Source organism: Anopheles stephensi, chromosome 3 (genome assembly GCF_013141755.1).
Source record: "Anopheles stephensi strain Indian chromosome 3, UCI_ANSTEP_V1.0, whole genome shotgun sequence".
NCBI classification, from domain to species: Eukaryota; Metazoa; Arthropoda; class Insecta; order Diptera; family Culicidae; genus Anopheles; species Anopheles stephensi.
The window spans coordinates 71119042-71139261 of record NC_050203.1 but is presented as its reverse complement, the minus strand read 5'-3'; the positions used below and the strand labels follow the sequence as shown (position 1 = coordinate 71139261).

The 20220-nt window shown below is 47.7% G+C and overlaps 5 protein-coding genes across 6 annotated transcripts; 2 read left to right on the top strand and 3 right to left on the bottom strand.

The window, feature by feature from the left end:
• Positions 1-357: 357 nt before the first annotated feature.
• Positions 358-5929, bottom strand: LOC118512599. 2 transcript variants are annotated; one of them, XM_036057253.1, is made up of 2 exons: positions 5722-5929; positions 358-3531 (listed from the first exon to the last, which is right to left on the bottom strand). In XM_036057253.1, the coding sequence occupies exon 2, from the start codon at positions 3503-3505 to the stop codon at positions 1805-1807; it is 1701 nt and encodes a 566-aa protein (XP_035913146.1). In that variant the 5' UTR covers positions 3506-3531; positions 5722-5929; the 3' UTR covers positions 358-1804. The 2 variants fall into 2 exon arrangements, with proteins under 2 accessions (XP_035913146.1, XP_035913147.1); XM_036057254.1 differs by lacking the exon at positions 5722-5929 and adding an exon at positions 4184-4207.
• A 593-nt stretch (positions 5930-6522) lies between these two features.
• Positions 6523-8994, bottom strand: LOC118512600 (cyclic AMP-dependent transcription factor ATF-7). The gene is made up of 2 exons (XM_036057256.1): positions 7750-8994; positions 6523-7669 (listed from the first exon to the last, which is right to left on the bottom strand). The coding sequence occupies exons 1-2, from the start codon at positions 8727-8729 to the stop codon at positions 7210-7212; spliced, it is 1440 nt and encodes a 479-aa protein (XP_035913149.1). The 5' UTR covers positions 8730-8994; the 3' UTR covers positions 6523-7209.
• A 217-nt stretch (positions 8995-9211) lies between these two features.
• Positions 9212-10605, top strand: LOC118512598 (2-oxoglutarate and iron-dependent oxygenase JMJD4 homolog). The gene has a single exon (XM_036057252.1). The coding sequence runs from the start codon at positions 9319-9321 to the stop codon at positions 10516-10518; it is 1200 nt and encodes a 399-aa protein (XP_035913145.1). The 5' UTR covers positions 9212-9318; the 3' UTR covers positions 10519-10605.
• LOC118512597 (alpha-methylacyl-CoA racemase) lies at positions 10523-11964 on the bottom strand. Its single transcript, XM_036057250.1, has 2 exons — positions 11746-11964; positions 10523-11682 (listed from the first exon to the last, which is right to left on the bottom strand). The coding sequence occupies exons 1-2, from the start codon at positions 11851-11853 to the stop codon at positions 10648-10650; spliced, it is 1143 nt and encodes a 380-aa protein (XP_035913143.1). The 5' UTR covers positions 11854-11964; the 3' UTR covers positions 10523-10647.
• Positions 11965-12857: 893 nt separating this feature from the next.
• Positions 12858-19690, top strand: LOC118512596 (box A-binding factor-like). Its single transcript, XM_036057249.1, has 2 exons — positions 12858-13680; positions 13771-19690. The coding sequence occupies exon 2, from the start codon at positions 14285-14287 to the stop codon at positions 17474-17476; it is 3192 nt and encodes a 1063-aa protein (XP_035913142.1). The 5' UTR covers positions 12858-13680; positions 13771-14284; the 3' UTR covers positions 17477-19690.
• Positions 19691-20220: the final 530 nt, after the last annotated feature.

Sequence of the window (20220 nt, the reverse complement as noted above, 5' to 3'; positions counted from 1 at the left end):
TTGCTGCGTGGCCCATAAATCACTCTATTCGAAAATCTCATTCCGAAGATGTAAGCCGTTTGAAGCAGGCAGCGCGAACAGTAAAACGGAATTGAAAACAAAATATTTTTACCCCGTCCACAGAAACCCCAAACCTCATTACCAGTCCGTTGTACGGGTGGTAAGATCTGATGGTAAGTGATCGTAAATCAATTTTAATCGAGAAACGGTGCACGTAAATTTGGCCGATCGGTCCGCTTTAGTATAAACGTTCCATTTGTTTACGTTACGTTTATTCGTTAATTGTAACTGGTATCTTACCGGCTTTGGGTAGAGAAAATAAGATGCAGGGGGAAAGGGAGGAGGTAGAAAACTTACATAAAAATACGTGGAAAGCTTACCCATGGAGGAGAAGCTTATTCTGCTAGCTCCATCTAGTTTACGGTAGCGTGAAGCTTACTCCGCACAACAGGTAGTGTTCGTGGTCATAGTTTACTTTTCGTATCGAATAATTTTGAGCAAAAATCAAACAATTTTCATAAGTTTTTATTTTTTATTTTAAGCCATTCTCTTTTCAATATTTTGTATATCCAATAGGGATGGAGACGCCTGGTCTTTCTTATTTGTCTCTAGGTTCCTGAACTATTTGGCCATGCCTTGTCTATACCTACCTTTCTAGAATATTTTTTTATCCTGTGTTTTGGTAATGATTTCATGCAACAAGTGGAAAGTCGTAGAAGTATTCTTTTTACAGTCTCTTATCTATAGGACCGAACTTTGAAACATAGCAAGATGGAGACGCCTGGTGTTTTACGTTTAAACATTATTTTTTTTATTTATCTCATTCGTTACAGAATTAACAATGAGTTATATTTAGATTTTTTTTCTACTGTCACATAACAATATTTATTCCTCCTACTCTAATCTAACGCATTACATATCTTACAATAATAACGGCACTGTATGCCACACAGTCTTCACGATCGCGATGAGTAATGAACAATCCTGGCGCATCGTCATTGTGTTCAGCAGCTCACTCCCGTTCAGATCAAACGCAGCACAACGAAACGTAAACAATGTTTCGTAGTAAATTCAACCTTTATCTCTCGTCTTCCCACCCCCAAACTTATCCGCTCCCTAGCATACGCTGCGTTGGAATCAGATTCATTTCGTCATTCTTAAAATATAGCACTACGTATATGAATATCACGGTCCTGTTTGGGATTGTCCCAATCGTCTAGCTCTAGACAACAACAGTAAAAAACCAGTTCCAAGGGTATCGTCATCATTTTTTGTCCCGGTGCCACGTGGAAAAACATTCGCAGCATATCCGACCCGAATGGAGGCGGGAGCAGTTTGAACCTGCTGCGGTCCTCACCCATAACGGGGCACTGATTCATTCACGCTCGGCCTCGATTATGGTAGTACAATCAAAACAAACGGTTACTCTTGCCACCGTCCCACACCGCCGCACCGCGTACATACTCATCATCAATGGGACGGGTTATTTATGGTCCTTATTCACTACCGGTTGAAGTAATTCCGATCGCACACTGTGAGGGGCGGGTCCGGATGTGGGCCGGAGCGCTGGCCGGTGGGTGTGGTAGCTGGATGGGAGCAAAAATAACAATCGCATCCTGCAAAATGGAACGTCCGCACTCGCGCTCGGTTCGCCCGTAGTGGACGCTATTTGTTCAGCTGCATCTGGTTTTGGCGAGCTACACACAATGTGCGGGAATCGTTAGCACTTAGCCGGGCGACCGCGCGTGTCATTAGCCGACTTATGGCCACACAAATGGACTCGAACAGTGCGTTTACAGCGAGCTCACAGAATGCGACATTCTCCTTCACTCAGGCTGCCGCTACCACTGCGCGATCTTCGCGAATATTCCATTAGCTTCCAGTAGCTGTTCTGTGCGGTCAGTGAACGTTCGCTGCCCGTTAGCTGCAACACCTCCTTACTGTTGTAGAAATCGTACTCCGACTCCTCGCACGGTATCTGTGAGTATAGCAGTGCTCCGCTGGCGTAGTTCTGCACTCGGAAGTACTCGCAGCTCGCTACCGGGATTAATCTCCAGCGAAACTTTGCATTCGAAAGGCTTTCCGATTTGGGCGCGATCATTGGCGATCCTGTGCCACTCTCACCAAGAAATCCGTTAATGGCACAAGCTCGAATTCGGAAACAGTTTCCCTCCTCCAGGGGCTCAAACTCTACCCGATTCTTGTCGGCAATATAGCGCGAAAATCCAACATCCTTTCCGATGGAGCTAAATTTGAGCAGGATGCGAGACTCGTGGCGGGAAATTGTAACCGTATTCCACAGGATCGTTACCACAACGGGAGGCAGGCTGGCTTTGAGACGTTCTAAATCTCCACGCAGGTTTGCAGTCGGAAAGCCCGACTCTTGCATGGTCTGTTTGATGCGATAGGCAAGCAGGAATATCTCCGGCTGAAACAGATGATCGTAATGCTCCATCTGGGCGTACAGCACACGATAGCTAACGATATCGTGATCGATGCAAGACAAGTGTGCAACAAACTGTAGAATGTTTTGCAGATTCCGAACGTCTCCTTCATAGGCTCGCTTCAACAGTTCGATCAGGATTTCCTCAGCTATATGGTGAAAAAGTTTCGCCAGTGAAGCTGTCACATGGGGTGTCGTTTGGATGAGTCGCACCGTTCGCTGGATACAGTCGATCAGCTCCGATCGCACAGCTTCCAACCGTTCCCGGTAGACGTCTTCCATTCGTGAAGCCGCCGACAGTTCCGGGAGCTCGTGAAGCGAATCGACCACAAAGCCGTACAGCAGCAGGCTAAGCGGATGTTCCAACAGTTCGTTCGATTGCTGTAGCTGCTGCAGCATGTACTCGCACCCGGTCACGAACGTTTCGGAAGAGTTGGCTTTGTTGAGCTTCCGGTAGCCGGTAAGAAATAGCAGCACCTTGAGAAGATTCTTCATGTCCCGCTCGAAAACCGCTTCAATGATTAGCGGTAGCTGTTGCAACCCATTCTCAAACGAACAGTACTCATCGTACACCTTGTCATAGTTCTCACACCGGATGTGTCCAATGCATAGCTCCAGCTTGTGCTGATTGCGCTGGTTCCGGAAGATCCTTATTTCGCGCATCGTACGATCAAGCACCCGTTGCATGGCGAGCAGTGCCGGTTCGTACTTGATCGCATCGGTTAGGAAGTAAAGATACTTGCTGTCACCCTGGGCTTCGATCTGTTTGTCCAGCTCAAACACACGACCACCGCGCTTGTTCAGCTGTGCGTACAGATCCTTGTTGACGAGATAGATCTTGCGAAACTGGGCGAACAGATACTGTACCGAGCTGCGCAGCTCCTCGATCTGGTACTTCCGTTCGTCAATTTCGTTGATCCACTGGAGTTCGAAGGAAAGGGAACGGCCATTTTCACCCAGCCGGGCCACACCGGACAGTTGGCGTATGAGCAGCAGCATCCGCTCGATGGTGCTGTAGATGCTGTCCAGGTCGTAGAACGTGTCGATACGTTCCACAGTCATGGTTGGTTGTGTTGGATAGCGAGATCCTGAAATGTGAAACAACATTAAAGGGGGTTTGTTTAATATTGACGATTTGTAAGGGTATATCCTGGAACAAACTGACGAAGAACGTGCGAATTCCCTAGAAAACAAGAAGATGAGAGAATTGAGGGTTTCAGAGGCCACCAACGAGACCCGCCTTTTACAACTCCTTACTTTACCACTCTTAGGTAGCGAACGGGCAGCTTCGAGAAGAATTGTGTCTAAAAAATATGATTGAGAAGCTTCAGGCTTCGATATGTACAAACTTCAGTCCTTTGACTGTCCTGATCTTCTGTCTTACTAAGTAGGGAAGCGATCTTGAGATGTTGGAGGTGATCTTAGAACGATCATGTCTTATAATATTCTAAAGTGCTAGCATAATGCTATGCAGATCATCAAAACACGAAAAGTGGCTGTTGATGACTAGCAGGGACCATTCCGTCAAAGGGACATCGTCCAAGGGATATCTCAATAAGAGTCAGCTAAAATGAGCCATAATAAAGAAGATAGCTCTGGGACAAAATATTTATCGGGACTCAGATTCTACCTACAAAGTACTCGTCAGGTTCCTGTTAACAAGATTACAACGAACTCGTTGGATTGATCCACCTCTCAACTATAAGGGATGAAGCCGTCCATAGACTAACGCAACCATACCCAAAGTTCTCTGAGAAAAGGATTCCTATCCTGCCCTTTTCACCACCATTTTCACTCAACTGCGCACCGACCAAAGAAAATCCCCTACACTCCAACCAAAATCACTGCGGAACGTTGCCCAATCGTCTGCCGGACCCGGAGAGAAACCCCCACTCGAACGGTGCCAAAGTGTTCACAGCTCATTTCATGCCTCGTAAAGGCGCGAAACTGTTCGTGCGGGAGACGTGACTTTTTGCCGTGGCGATCCGTTCCATCTTTCCGGGCCATTTGGATCGCATCAATCAGTGGTGCCTTCCCGTGTGCGATGTTTGTTGGCCCGCCATACGGCACCTATAAATAATACTTCGACGGAAAGGAATGTAAACCGAAGCAGCATCGGTCGCATCCATGCTGTTCATCCGCCTCTAGCTCTCTCTATCTGCAGGCCGTTGACCACTGGCCGTTCAGCTTGGTGTGTGCTATAAAAAAAACCCTCCTTTCTAAGGGCTGTTCAAAGTAATGCGGAACGACTTTTACGTCTTTTGACTGAACGACGAATTTCCCGAAGCCGACACCTTCGGAACTGGAATGTTGATGACATCGTTAACAGGTAAACAGCTTGGGTGTGTGTACACACATTTCTAACCCCTTTTTTCCAACCGTGTTTTCCCCCCATTACCGTGCACAACGGTTGCCCACTCTTCAAAAGCGACAGTGCCGGCCAAACTCATAACTCACGTTATGTGACACACGTCGGTGGCGTTTACGACACAAAAGCGCAGAAGAGAATGGAATTAGTTCAAGGTTTTGGTTTCGGCGTGTTTCAAAAAGAAATTGTTGCTGTTCCTCCGTTTTTCTCCCATCGTCCCACAAACGTGCCGCGCCTCCACTTAACTCATGGTTGCTGGCGCTCGCCGAAAGTATGAGCACGCCAATTTCCACACGTTCCCCATTTATGTTCCTTTTGATCCGTGTGTTACACGGTACGCCACACTCCCGATTGGCAACTTAATTTTCTGGCGGGATGGGAAATTAAATCGCTGGAATAACGTGATCGCGAATATAAACACATCATTAAACCTCGATCACTGTTTATCGGATGCGTGGTGTACAGGGATGTGGACGGCAATGGCTTCAGGCCGCAGCCATAACCTTCGGTCCGGAGTGAACCGAAACGTGGCGTTTACACCCGTGAAATGATGTTGTTTGTGTTGGACTGAACAGAGGGAACAGCATTGAAATTGACCAGCGCTCGATCAGCTTGGCAAGTCAAAACAAGCTGCGGTGCTGGAGGGATTGGTGTACAAATGAAGGTGTTTACATCCGTTCCCGCGGGGGTTGGGATTTTCAAACCGTGGGGAAAATTTGGAAAATGTTGCCCAGGGTTATCTATCCTGCCTCGAGTCATTGTTGATGGACAAGCTGCTGGGGTTGCTGTTGCGAAAACATTCCGCTCCCTATAAGCTAACCCATACGCGCGAGATTTCGATCTTCTGATGCACTATTAATTGTTTTCGGCACACATGCACGCACACACAAATGGATCCACATTCACTCACCTCACGAATGGTGCAAATCTCGGACACGGTAAAAGGTCACGATTGAACAGATGCAGCGGCTGGAGCTGGAAGCAATGTTGTTAATAATCACAATATCCTAACTTTGAGTTACTCAAACGAAGTGTTTTAAAGTTCTAAACCCAAATCACTTCATTGCTTAACAGCATAAACTTTGGCTGACGACAGAAGTACGTGCGTTCTACTGAGCGGTCCGTTCACAACTAACCCACTTTTGTACCGCGATTCTTTTCCACGTGTGATCCAACATAGGGCGGGCGATCGCGCATGCGTTGCCTACTTTATTTTCTCTGAGCGAGAGAACGTTCCCCAAGTATGCTGTGAGATGCAGTTCATAAAGTGAGGTGTAATTATGTTTACCTTTTGGGTTGAAAAAAATTAACTAACGAACACTCTTGAGAGAAGGGTACTGACCTCGTCGTCGGTGGCATTAGCTATGCTAAGCAAGCATTTTTTTTTAATTGCAACACCGCGAGAGTGTGTCTATTTTGCTGCCTGTAGCTATATTTGATGAATTGGATTTTCATCACTTGCGGCTTCCCTCTCAAATCTGCAAGAGAAGTCCACGAGACTGTTGGAAGGAGCGAGATGTACTATCCGTCTGTGGACCTAGATTATGCTTTTCTCACAAGGACCATGACGAGACCTCTTGGTAGGCCCCAGATAGTCTAGCACCAGTCTGACAGATCAGGGAATCAACCAAATATACAGAGAGACATCTTCCCAATTATCTCCCAACACTATACACTTATAACTAAACAAATAAGTAGATCAACTAACGCATTCCTCCATGCTGAGCAGTTTATTTAAGCAACAGTTTAACAAACGTTTATCAAACGAATGAATATGAGGCTAATAACGTTTTCCTGCGTTAAAAGAAACACTATGTGTTGTACTGCTTATTTCCGGTTCGCTTTGCAACTAGAGAGGGCAAACCCCATAATCATACAGGCTGATCTTACTGATCCAGAAGGTACTGCTATATCACTTTGCGTAGTGATAATACGGCTAAAATCAAATTAAGACAGTTGTAATGGCAAAGAAGAAGTTTTAAGGCTGTTAATGCTACACTATCGTCGTGTTTCCATTTATGTCTCATAAGTGTTTCTTTTTTTGTCGTGTAGACAACCCAATATATTTTTTTATGGATAAAATCAACTTGTAAGAGCCTGATCCGGCCAGCTTCAAAAGCTTTAAGCAACTTGGTGATCATAATTGTAAATGGGCCTATGTTTTATTACTAGAAAACAGTTAGAAACAAAGGTATTTGAATAGAAACATAAACTGACTATCCGTTTCTGGGTAATACTATGATCATGGAAAGCCTATTAAAGCTTCCCATGAGTAAAATAAGGACAACTGATCCACTATAAAGAACAGTAAATGTGATGTTTGAATCATTAATAACAAAAAAGCTACCCAAGGGGAAATGCAACTAAAAACTTAACTGCAATAAAATCTCTACATTGATTACCCCGTACCCTCCTCTAAGGCACGACCTGCACCATCACTAACGGCGCCCGACACAACCGGTGCCGTCGCCGTCGATCCCATCACAATGATTATAGGCACACGATTAAACGTGTTACCGTCGATGATGTGCGATGTAATGTATCGTTGCTGTGGGACGGACAATGGAACCGGCTGTTGAAGCTGGTGCTGCTGGTGCTGCTGCTGCTGTTCGATTGTGTTGAGCAGTGCCGCATTCGCTTCCTGCTGTACCACGACGGTTGCACTTGGAACGCCTTGCGTCGATGCACCTCCCGTTCCCTGTAGCAGTGCAACCTTTACGGAGCTTGCACTGCGCGTTACGTTACAGTTACGATGGGCGTGCTTTAATTCGGCCAGCTGCGTACGCAGGCGAATGTTTTCTTCTTCCAGCTCAATGTTGCGTTGCAGCTGCTGGTCTTGGCTTTTCTTGACGCGCAGTCTGAAAACAGAAGTAGGTAGATAATTTACAACATCAAGTGCGGTCAAGTTTTCGCTGCACCGATTTAGTATTTGACCTACCGGTAGCGTTTGGCGGCCGCCTTCCATCGCTCGTGCTTCAAATGATCCTGCTCGTCGGTTGGTTTGGTGAGATCGATCGGTTTCGTCGGTTTGCTCGGCGGGTTCGGCTTAACGTCCACCTGCTGCTTGACACGCTTTCTAGCCGTCGAGCTTTCCTTCGCTCCCTGTGTGGCCGATTCTCGCACCTTCGCTAGATGTTCCTTTAGCTTTTCCTTCACCAGAACCGTTCCTTCCACTGGTTGCTTTGTGTTGTTGTCCGGCGGGCCGGACGGAATGATGATGAGTGGAATCGATTCGCCTGCAAACGGTGCTGGCTGTACGGACGGTTTCGGCAGTATATCCACCACGGCGGGCGCTTTGCGCTTCGCGGCAGTTGTCTTTTTGGAGCTTTTCGGCTCATTGTTGGGTTTACTAGCAACAGCAGTAGCAGGTGTAGCAGGCGCCGCCTTTTCCACCTGCTGAACAGGTTGCTTGGTTCGTAAGGATACACCGGTTGCTCTGATTTTCGCCCGTTGCTTAGCTGCTGCCGGCTCGCTGCCCAGCGCTTCCAGGCCCGATCGATCGATCCCGCTGGGGAATATGTGTGGCGTGTGCAACGTTTCGCCTTCGGCAGCACGGCAGCAGGCAACCGCTTGTGTCACGGCCAGCGGAGTTTGATCACCGGTCAGCGACGGACTGCTGCTCGTACCCGATTCAACCGCCCGGCGGAACGTCTCATCGAACGGGTTCACCTTCTGTAGGTCTTCAAACAAACCAACCTCCTCGCATTTGCCAATCAGCCGTGTTGGGGTCGGCGTTTGATCGGCAAATATGACACCCGGACCTTTCAGTGGCATCTCCAGGTTTAGGCTCAAATCGTGCTTCTTCGTGTGTGCGGTGCAATGCAGCTCGGTGGTAAAGCTTTGCTTGCATCCATCGATTTTGCACCGGAATTCCACTTCATTCACGCGACTATCGGAATGATCTTGTTTCACCTCCATCGGGGGGAGTGGGCTGTTGTTGACTTTCACGGGTTCGGTTTCACGAAAACACTAGATGCAATGATACAATAAAGGACGACGACTCGTGAGCAACATGGGCAAGAGATCTTGCCAGCATCTTGCAATGTGCCTAAATGAGCAGAAACTTGTATGTTTTACGGGTTTAATGTGGGTTACACTGGAATTGGAGTTAGGTGTTTGCGTATTTTCTTGTGTTCTGGTATTTTCTTCGCCTCAATTGTTGTCATGTTGACTGTTGGCGTGGGACGTCACTTGATCGTAGCACAGTGGTATTCCCCAAACAATAATAATTTCGAATTTTCCATTTTTTCACAGAACCTAGTATTTTAGAAAAAAGGTAAATTAGATACTAAATTCAACATAAAAGTATTCACACCAGCTCATTTATCCAAATAGATTTAATTCTTTTTTGTTGTTATCAATAAGTCAACTGTGATGACCGATACCTTTCGCCCAATGTGATATGTATTTGTTTTGTTCCAGAAGGCGCGTATATTTTCACACATTTCATTTAGTTTCTCATCGTGCAAATAATACCCAACGAATCGGTTCCGAGCAATAGAATTGGATGGACGTAATCGAAATCGATTCCCACACACCTGATACTACACAACGAAGCGACCACCATGATACAATTGAACGTGTAGCGCTGAAGAACATCACGTATGAATTGTTTTTTCGAAACTTTATGCAACCAAACCGTGCCGTTGTTGTGGAAGGAGTTGCCACCGATTGGCAGTGCTATCAGCGTTGGATCGATCGGACGGTGGCTCCTCCGAAGCTAGATGTATCGTACCTGAAAGGGATACTGCCAAACGTGCCTGTTCCGGTGGCCGACTGTGGAAAACAGCATTACAATTCGCACGAAAAGATTGAGCTAGCTCTGTATGACTTTCTGCAGTCTTGGGAGTCCGATGAAACGAACGCTGATCAGCGGCAAAGGCAACGCAACCGATACTACCTCAAGGATTGGCATCTGCGTAGTGAACTTCCGCAGTATAGCTTCTACCGTACACCGGCCCTATTCGCATCCGACTGGTTGAACGAATATCTCGTCGAGAATGGGTCAGACGACTATCGATTTGTGTACATCGGACCGAAAGGCACGTGGACTGCCTTCCACGCGGATGTGTTTGGTTCGTACAGCTGGTCGGTGAATATTTTTGGCCGGAAGCTATGGTATCTGTTGCCCCCTGGTGAAGAGCAAAAACTGCTCAACAGTCGGCGCAATTTACCATTCATTGTCACGGAGCAAACGCTTCAGGATGCTGGAGTGGTATTTTTCTCGATTCTGCAGGAAGCGGGAGAAGCAATATTTGTACCGTCCGGCTGGTACCATCAGGTGCAGAACGTTGAGGATGCGATATCGGTTAATCATAATTGGTTTAATGGATGCAACGTTGGCACGATATGGAACAATCTTCGTGGCGCTTTGGATGATGTTCGGCGTGAGATTGACGATTGCCGCGATATGGACAACTTTGACGAGCACTGCCAGGTGATGCTGAAGGCAAGCTTCGGCATAGATTATGCCGATTTCTTGGCAATCATTCAATACGTCTGTGATAAACGGTTAGCGAGCTTTAAAGAAGGCAGCACGGTGCAGCAAATAGATAATTACGTACTAGGAGGGAAGCACTTGATGTACGATTTAATCACCATTCGCAATTTGCTCATGGAGATCGAGGAACAGGATTCGCTAGCCTATTATCCTGCACTAAACGATTTGGTCTTGTCCTGTTTGAAACGAATTGAAGCTGTACTTTAGAACCTGTTGTACGATTGTTTTAGTATTTATTTTCAATAACAGATAAAAAAAAACCCCGAACCAAATAACTATCCCCGAAAAATTAAACTTGTGTCTATGGCCGTAAAGTTGTACAAAAGTATTACACTATCACATCTTTGGTTTGTTGGAAAGCAGTAAAACGCCTTCCTCGTACAGTCGGACAAGTTCCTGACGCTCAACGCCAATTTCGCCCAGTATCTCTTCGGCCATTTCCAACTCACCTCGTTCCTTCACGGTCACTCCGGAACGGGCCGGCGTTCGGCTTAGTTTTGGTGCTGGCGTTGGAACCAACACCTCATCCTCTTTGCGCTGATAATCCACAAACACGTCACGCTCCCGATTGTGTTGGTACGATTCTACTTCGTCTGGTGTTAGCACCGGAAAGACACAGGCATCCTTCTCGCCAAATATTTCCATCCATTCATCACGCGTTTTCGTCTTAAATGTGGTTTCGAAAAGTTTCCTTCGTTCTTCATCATCGTCTAGCTGGGACAGGTCCGGATCTAACCCTAGCCCTTCCAGCAGCAAACGGTAGAATTTGTTCTCGATCGCACCGACGGACAGAAATTTGCCATCCTTCGTTTCATACGTATCGTAAAAATGGGCTCCACCATCGATGATATTCTCCCCCCGCGGATTACCCCAAATCGGTAAGGTTTGAGACCGGAATAGCCAGCTACCAACGTAGGCAGCACCTTCCACCATCGCGTGATCGATAATCTGGCCCTTGCCGGACCGGTGCCTCTCGACGATTGCCGCTAAAATGCCAAACGCACACATCAGCCCACCACCAGCAAAATCGGCCACCAAGTTAATCGGTGCCGTGGGTTTGTTCGTTTTGCGGCCCAGCATCGAAAGCACCCCGGACAGGGCGACATAGTTCAGATCGTGTCCAGCACGAACCGCATGTGTACCGGTCTGTCCGAAACCGGTCAGCCGTGCGTATATGAGCCGGGGATTGTCCTTTAAAAGCACGGTAGGCCCGAGACCGAACTTTTCCATCACGCCCGGACGAAACGGTTCTATCAGCACATCCGACCCACGGCACAGCGAGCGCACCACGTCGATCGCTTTCGGTTGCTTCAGGTTAAGAGCAAGCGATCGTTTTCCACCCTGCAGTACATCGATGGAGTTCCGTGGGTTCTGGGCAACGAGATTAGCACATGAACTAATTATCTTTGTCGCTTAACCGTAGCACCCCCTTACCATATCAATCCGCGTAACGGTGGCACCGAAATCCGACAGCAGCATGCCACAAAACGGTCCCGGCGCTAACCCGACGAACTCGACAACCTTTAATCCCTTGAGAGCCATGTCGTTGACCCTTCAGTGTTTACGCGGAAAACCGTCCGCGCCCGGCCGCTGCAGTGGGTAGGAAATAACTGTGCACTTTGGAACCGTTGTTTTCGTCTGGAAACTGCGTAGGCAGTGGTCAAATGTACTTCGCGAAACGTCAAGTTAATTGCGGTGAAAATTATGTTTATTTGTTTCTAGTTTTGTCGATGTGTTTTTTTTTCCTGCTGTTGGTTGCATTTAATGCTTTTAGTCATTAAATTAGCTACATAAATCCCTGTACCTCAATTTTCAACCCAACAAACGGTAAAATTTCAAATCAGTGCGGTTTTGTTTACCGTACCCAAAGTGAGTTGAGAGGAGGTGCCGTAAAAAGCCCGTTTTGACACATGGAAAGAAGTAGAAGACCAGCACCAGTTTGACGTTTACTTGACCGCATTGAATCAGCTGGTTATATGTGTTGTTTATCATTCTCGAAGCAATAACATCATTATATGATTTGTTTTCTTCCATTCTGCTGTTCAATATCATTCGGAAAGCCTAGATCAAGTGAAGAAATCAGGATATTGTAGTGTGTCAGTGCTATCTGAGATGATTCTGTATTATATTTATAACTGTTTTTGGTGGTAACGATTCTGCGCCTATATGGACAGGGCAGCTGACTGTGTCGGCGTCATAGACGGAGCCGGTTTGCATCCCCGAACTATTGGAAGATCCGAGATATAGGATCATTCCACTTTTTTGCCGATCTGCAAGCAAAAAATCATCAAGAGCACAGCAGATCGAGCTTCATCAATGTATGCTAGAGATCGCTTGCTTGACCAACAAAGAATGCTTGACCGCAGTTTGTTTACATTTTAGTCAAGTAAACGTCAAATTTTTTTTCAAGATGTCCGACCGAGAAATCGCTATTCCGACACCTCCTCTCAACTCACTTTGACCGTACCACTGAAATGTCATGTAACTGTCACTTTTTTGCCCGACACCCCAAAACCACTGTCCAGAGGGTGCTAGTGTGCGTGAAGCACAACACGCGTACGCATTAAAATACTCACGCACACACCGTCGCACAAAAATTCCACAGCGCGTTGATTGTTTCGGGGCAGTTTTGTTGGTCGCCCTAATTTTCATTTTATTATTATTTACTTTAGTTGCTGTTTCGTTTAAGTTTAATTTGTTCGGACCCATTTTAACCGTTGTGCCGCCGTTCGTATCGAGTGGAGTGTTGTGTGTGCTTCGTAGCGTAGACTTTCCGTGTTCCGTGTTGGCCCGTTCCGTAACCCGTGTACAATCCATTGGCTGGGTTTTGTTCGCTCCTATAACAAAGTGGTGGCTTCTTCTTCGCTGGCCCATCATCATCATCAGCAGCAGCACGTCAAAGCAGAGCAGTTAAAGTGCTGACCTCGCTCGTGGGCCCTGACGACGGGTGAGACGGGCGAGCATATAAAACGTTGAGCAAAGAAAGCGAAGCGGAACGGGAAACTTGCGAATGCAAATAAACTTCCGTACCGCAGCGATGGCAGCCAAGTGAGATCGGGTGTGCATCGTCAGCGGGGCAGTTCATTTTCTTGGTCTTCTTTCCTGTCGGCCCAACTCCAAAGGCGCCAACGGTGTGCCCACTCTCCCTTTTTTGCATCTCGTAGCAGCAACGGGGCAAGGATCAACGCGGCGAAAGAAGAAAACGCGCCCCTTTTTACGACTCCATAAAGGGGAGAAATTTTCGATCCCCCTAAAACCCGCCACAAAGTGACGGCAGCAGTAGCATAGGATCGCCAAGTACGAGAACAGGCGTACGAAAAAATGCAACGGTTCGCAGCACAGCAGGCTGCCGAAGATCGCGATGTTACGGTACAAACCAAATATGAAGCCACGAAAATCGTTTTCCCGCACGCTATAGCATAATTGTTAACGTGTTATTTGTATGTTTCTGTATTTTAGGGCACCGAACGTGTGAAGATCATGTTGTGAAAAATGAATCGTTTCGTGTCCGTGCGCATCTGGTGGCGGAATCCGTGCCTTATCGACGACCGCGGCACCGCGAAAGGGTGGGAATGTTCGACTGAAAAATGCATGATTCAACAAACGGCGATGAGCGTACGAGTGCAGTTGCCGCAAGCATCTTCTTCGTTCACGCGACCGATGCGGTCGTCGTTGCTGGTTGGATGATGGATTGAACGCGCAAATGAATGATTCACGATCGAAGCGAACGAACGAACGAAACGACCGTACTGCAAGTGTTTCACCCTGATAGTGAAGGGAGCGCGATAGGCAAGAGACAAGCGCTAACGCGTAACATAATAGAGCGCAGACCTGAGTTAACACAGTTTTGCAGCGGTTATCATCGAATTAGGGTCCGGAAAGTCGGTCTCTCTAATCGGTGATAAAGCCTGCAAACGACGATTGCGCCCGAGCGCTTGTGTGTGTGTGCTTCGTACTGGATAGGAAAAAAGCGATGGGTGATGCGAAGGTAAAGCAGCAGCCCTTTTTCGGGAATCAACCCCATCATCATCACCATTCTTCGCCTACAACATCGAAAGCAAACGGCACTGCAACCATGGCAACGGTAGTGATGGATCCGAAGCATGCAACAGGCGGGCTGCTCCCGGGCAGTCCTCAGCAACCGGGAAAAGAACCGATAACGAGCAACAGCAGCACCACACCTGTTGCAGGGAAAGATAAGAGTCCTGCGAGCTACAAGTACGAACAGCTGAAACTGCGCAAACAAGAACTGGAAAAGCGACTCAATGAAAAGTACAGCCAACTGCAGCAAATCAAGCGCGAGGAAGCTCAGCTAATCGGAATGTATCCAAGCGATTTTAGCTGCGGCATAGGGCCGGACAATGTAAACGGTACGTCGGGCACTAGTGGTGGCGGTGCGGGAACGGGCAATGGAACCGCCCCAACGTTGCGGCGCAAAATCGGCACCAGTTTTAAGCTGCCGGAAAATCTCCTAAACAACAAGGAGGACGACATAAACAAGCTACTGCTGGAAAAACAAATTCAGCAGCAAATTTCCGAAGCTTCCCTACGGCTGGCGAACGATACGGGGCAGCCAAAGTCGGTGCGACGAACGCACAAACAAAATTACGAAACGGCACAGCAGAAGCTGCTGGCGATTAATCAAAACTTGAGCGTGCTCAAGAAGCGTCAGCAGCAGAAAGAGCAACAACAGCAAAAGGATCAGCTGCAGCAGCAGCAGCAGCAGCAGCAGGCGAGCGAGCACCACCGACCCACGTCGCGGGACGATATCGATCTGCACAAAACGGCACAGGTGAATCGGTTCCGGTCGAACAGTAACAGCAGCAGCATGTTGATGCATCTTTCCGAGCGAAGAAATTCGATCAAATCGAACAACTCTTCCAATGCGTCCGGAAGTATCAGCGGGCATCATCTGTTGCAGCAGCAGCAGCAGCAGCACCACCACCAACAGCAACAGATGCTGCAAATACAAATCCCAGGAGGACACTATCATATCGCGCAACAGCAGCAACAGCAGCAGCAGCATCAGAGCCAGCAAATATCGCCCTACTCGATTCACAGCGGTATTATACCGTCCGGATCCCAAAGCATGACGTCCGCCGCTTCGGCGGCTATGATTTCCCAGCTCAGCATGCTACGGCACCGTGCGCGTACGGACAGTTTTCCCGGCATCGCGACGACGGCAAGCTACGATTCCGTTTCGCAGACCGGATCCGGCACGACGGATCCAAGCATTGCGAGTGGTGGCAGCAGTGTGCAGCAGCAGCAGCAGCAGCAACATCTACATCCGCACCATCATCATCCGGCGCGGATGAACCACCGACTGATACAGCAGCAAATGGGAATGACCAGTAATGCTTCGCCCGCGTACGTTCTCTCACCGACGGCGGTCGGCGTTTCGCCGGGAGGAAGCGGAACCGGTCAAGCATTTGTGTACGACGCGAAAGTGATCTCAAGACTGCAGGGTGGCGCTAGCAACAGCAACCCACGCTCACCGCAAGCAGTACCGACGGCGGGTTCCTACGGTCCTGTCATCAACGATCAGAACTACTGTCCCAATGCGATGGGTGGCTCGTTGGCGCCCCAAAGCTCGGGTACGCAAGGTGGTGCAGGATATGATTACGGCGGGACGCTCGAATCACCGACCGCGCCGGCCGGACTTGGAGGCTACTGGATGACGCTGGATAATGGCGAAAAGGTGTGGTGTTCGGTCGACAGCCGTCAGTTTTCGAGCTTGGACCGCAAGCAGCAAGGCACCGGTGGAGCTGCAACCGGTGGCAGCATGAAGCTTTCCCGAACAAGCACCAAACTGAACGGCTCGAAACCGGTCACGTCGGCAGTGAAGTCTTCCTCGTTGGGAAATTTCCAGGAGTACATCGGCAAAGCGTCTTCGCTGGACGAGAGCGACATGCTGTCCGTGCAGCCGGATGCAATTTCCGTAACTTCCGGTTCGAGTGAGCATAAAAAGCGTGAGAAAGTGTGGCGCGAAACATCGCTCGATAGTCCGGTGGTGAAGCATAAAGCACTGCCACCCGTGCCACCTTCCTCCTCCTTAGGTCAGATGTCTCCTTCCTCGATCGGGAGCGGACACATGATGCCACAGTCACCTCCGTACATCCCACCGATGAGTAGCAATCCTTCGTCGACGGCACCGCTGCACATAAATACGAACGTTTCCGGGTATGGTGGACCGTGTTCGCCTTTGCTGCTTTCCCCACAGCAGATGCGCTATTATCAGCAACGACAGCAACAGTTGCTGGAGCAACAACGACAAAGGATTAAGCAGCAGCAGCAGCAGCAGCATCAGCAACAGTCACCGATGGGTTCGATAGGAGGAGGATCGACGGGAGATCACTACAATGCCTCCTACACGTACCAAACGCAGCAAGAACACCAACCGATGCCTCCGTATCACTCCCGGCACCAGCATCCACCGCCTCCTCCTCTTCCACCACCGAACCAGCACCATTACCACCATTCGCAGCAGCTCCAGAACCGGCTGCAGCATCCACCCTCCGTACCCGCCCAACCACAGCATCTTGATCTCCTGCCACCCATGTCCGCCCACCATCACCATTCACCATCCTCCCATCGGGCAGGTGGGCAACAGCACCAGCATCGTCAGCCCGATCCCGGCTACTTCCCGCACGCGGCACATCTCTCCAACGCGCTCTCCTCCCGCCATCCCGATCTGGTCATTTCGCCCACCCTTTCGCAAGCATCTTCCCACACGCTGACGTCCGTTGTGCAGGCGCTACCGGTCGTTGGAGGTGGGGAAGAAAATGGCTTTTCCGCTCCATCCTCACCAACTCCGTCGTCCGGGAAGCTAGCGCCACAGCAACACACACCACCGTCCGACATTCAGATGGAATCACCGAAAAACATGACCGTCGTACAGCAGGGCAAGATAATGCCATACAAGGAGGTGACGAAACCGTTCGAGATGTCCGATTTCTACAAATACTCCACCAAATACCGGCAGAAGCAGCAGCAGCAGCAGCAGCAGCAGCAACAGCAACAGCAGCTTCAGCAAACATCGCCAGTCGGGCAGGAGGGTGAAAGCGCGGTGGTAGGTACGGGGGTAGACGGGGACGGTCTGCATAAGGGCATTTATCAGCCACCGAATCGGTCCATCTGTCAACCGATCGTTAACCACTACAATTGAATGTTCGGGAAAGATGAGAGGCATGCATAAAGGAAAGGGGTTTGCCCTGGTCAGCAGAACTACTGTTTCGTTAAAGTGGACGGTGCATTCGGACAGCTGCTCAAACGCTTGTTCTATTGACCAAGTAAAGCCTCCTTTTTTGTTAATGGCAATTGTAAAGATTTCAATGTTGACCCTGAGAGACATATTTATTGATAAGGCGTCAGACAATGTAACCTAAAAGGGGGTGCTGGGGCTGGAATGTAACTAAGACTATTTGTACCTGTGTGTATTGAGCGTGTGTTCCGCTGGTTCGTGGGAATGCGGAAGCAAACAAGCCAATTGGCCAGCGGTTCCGATTTGTTTGCTGTGACACCAAACCCAATGTGTGTGCGTGTGTGTGTGTACGGTTGGATTTTTATGTTCATGTACTTTCCGTTATCGGTGCTGCGACTTTGTTTGTCTCGATAACAAGCCCTGTTTTTGCTGACTTTTTTCCCCATCCGCTTGTCCAGAAATGGTTCCTGTGAGCTTCTGAAGTTTTTTTTTGCCTTCCTTCTTTCACGTACTGTTTGGTGTTTGGTTGTAGTAAATTGTTTGCAAAAGGGGGAAAAAGGGGTTCGATTCTTCTCCTCATTTCTTGTACGCTGTACAAGACCATGAAGGATGATGAATAAATTGGTTTCGGTTGAAACGAGCTCGAATGATTCGCCGCTTGCATCGCTTGGTGTGTGATGAAGTTCGAACAAAACTTATCTTTTGAAATTGTTTATTTAAAGGCAAAATCGTTATAAGCTGCTTTGAAAACTATGCCACACCGCAATACATCGATCGAATCTTATTTCTTGCCACGAAACGATACTCCAATTGCGTCTTGGAACCTTTTTTAATGTTCACAATGTGGCATTCTCGTTGCTCACACACACACACATGATTCAAGTTTGCGTTGTTAGTTTTGCGAACGAAAAAACTCGGGTGTGTCGGAAAAAAATGGTGATCGTTTCCTTATCTGCACGCTCTCGATAGGACGATAAGTGAAACTAGAGATTGTTTATACTGCCACAGTACGGAAGGTACTACGAGCAGACACAGAGGGAATTTAATTACTGCAACATACCAAAACCGAACCCAACCGCCGATACGTACGTATCTCACGGGGAAGATGATCATCGTGGTTCTTTTCCCCACTGATGTATCATCACTTCTTTGCACAGCATAATAGGCCTAGGAAGCAGATTTTGTTGCTGTGGTAAGACTGAAATAGACAGAGCGGGAAACCAAGAAACCCAGTGTTCCACGGTTCCCCTACGACACAAGACTTAATACCGCATTTCGAGTGTAGGTTCGGCTATTCCCTTTCAATTCCTCCACAATTTTGCCGTTTAATAATACAACGATGTAGTTAGTAACGAAATTCGGTGAACAACAAGACTTGCAGCATTTGACAAAGAGAATAGCGAGCGGAAGACTTTATCGTACGTCCACCAACTGCTACTGGACGGTTTAGGGATATTGAAAGCAAACGTGTATGGCCTTATGATCATGAGCAATTATCACCTCATCCGACAATGCTACTGTAATTTCACCTCATTTGGTATAAGCGCTATCGATACCGAAACCGGCTTATTTAATAATCAGGAAGCTTTTGTACTTTTCCACGGGCAGAGTAAGGTTGTAAATATAGGCTGTAAGAACGACAACCATCTTGCTCTTCTCTGTCGGTTTTAGACCATAGTTAATTAGTGTGTAATCGTTTCGTTAACCTTCAACTATCTTATCATACACACAAGTTTGATTATTCTTGGATACGCTTGTTAAAATCTTCCATATAAGTTAGTGAAATTGGAAAAAAAAAGTTGTTCGGAAAGGTTACAAGTTGCACCGTCTCCAACACACATTTTCCATTTCTGTTTGTGCGGATCGAAATTCATCAAATCATAGTACAGATTAGTTAGGGAAATCCACGGTGTAGGGTGGGTTCAGTACCGTGCTGTTACAGTTATAGTAGCATTTTGTTTAATGTAGAATCCGAGCTAAGTCTTAGGCTAGTACGATGGGAGGGTGATAACCCGTGTTAAGTAACGCGCATCATATGCAATTCTGTATGGCATATGAGATAGATCAATTTATGAATGGGTGAATGTGTCCTGTTTTCTTTATGCGTTAAGACTTTTGTAGGAGCGTGTGTGCAAATGAGTGCGAAATAAAAAGGAAAATTTTTGTACATTTTTTCAATGCGATTTGTTCATCTATTTTTCTGTACCGTAAACATCCGAAAATTTAGGAAATCTTTGACCGTTTAGATGAAGGGTGAATGGGTTAAATAAACGTCTTCGACGGCGACCGACCGTTTAAAGAATATTACAGGAAGGAATCTATCATACCCTACAATACATCTGATCTTACATCATGATCATGCTATGTGGATCGTATCCGGGGTGCTGCTGTGGTGACGCTCTCACGAAGTATTAGCCCGGTTTCTAGGATCATCTTCCGTTCCTGTATCTCGCATTATCGTGCGATTCTGCCAGGTTGTATTCAGCTGCTTCCAGAGATGAAACTTGTCCTGTGACCGTCGTTAATGCAAGAAGAATGGTATTTTTTTCCCACAAACTCACTTTCTGAGTTCCAGCATGCACAATTTCGAGAAATGAAAGCGTTGAAATATTTCATGCACGCAAGATGAACTCCGCGGAATGGAGGGTCATTTGCTCATTGACGGTACATTTAGTGTCGTCTAAACATTACCACTCACACGCACACTA

What these genes read in the sequence shown, in the direction of transcription:
- LOC118512600 (XM_036057256.1), bottom strand. Translation starts at nt 8,729, where the DNA reads ATGGAGGTGAAACAAGATCATTCCGATAGTCGCGTGAATGAAGTGGAA. An exon ending in GCGGCCGCCAAACGCTACCG is followed by an intron (nt 7,670 to 7,749) that starts GTAGGTCAAATA and finishes TTCTGTTTTCAG; the next exon opens with ACTGCGCGTCAAGAAAAGCC.
- LOC118512596 (XM_036057249.1), top strand. Translation starts at nt 14,285, where the DNA reads ATGGGTGATGCGAAGGTAAAGCAGCAGCCCTTTTTCGGGAATCAACCC.
- LOC118512599 (XM_036057253.1), bottom strand. Translation starts at nt 3,505, where the DNA reads ATGACTGTGGAACGTATCGACACGTTCTACGACCTGGACAGCATCTAC.
- LOC118512597 (XM_036057250.1), bottom strand. Translation starts at nt 11,853, where the DNA reads ATGGCTCTCAAGGGATTAAAGGTTGTCGAGTTCGTCGGGTTAGCGCCG. An exon ending in CCGTTACGCGGATTGATATG is followed by an intron (nt 11,683 to 11,745) that starts GTAAGGGGGTGC and finishes CTCGTTGCCCAG; the next exon opens with AACCCACGGAACTCCATCGA.
- LOC118512598 (XM_036057252.1), top strand. Translation starts at nt 9,319, where the DNA reads ATGGACGTAATCGAAATCGATTCCCACACACCTGATACTACACAACGA.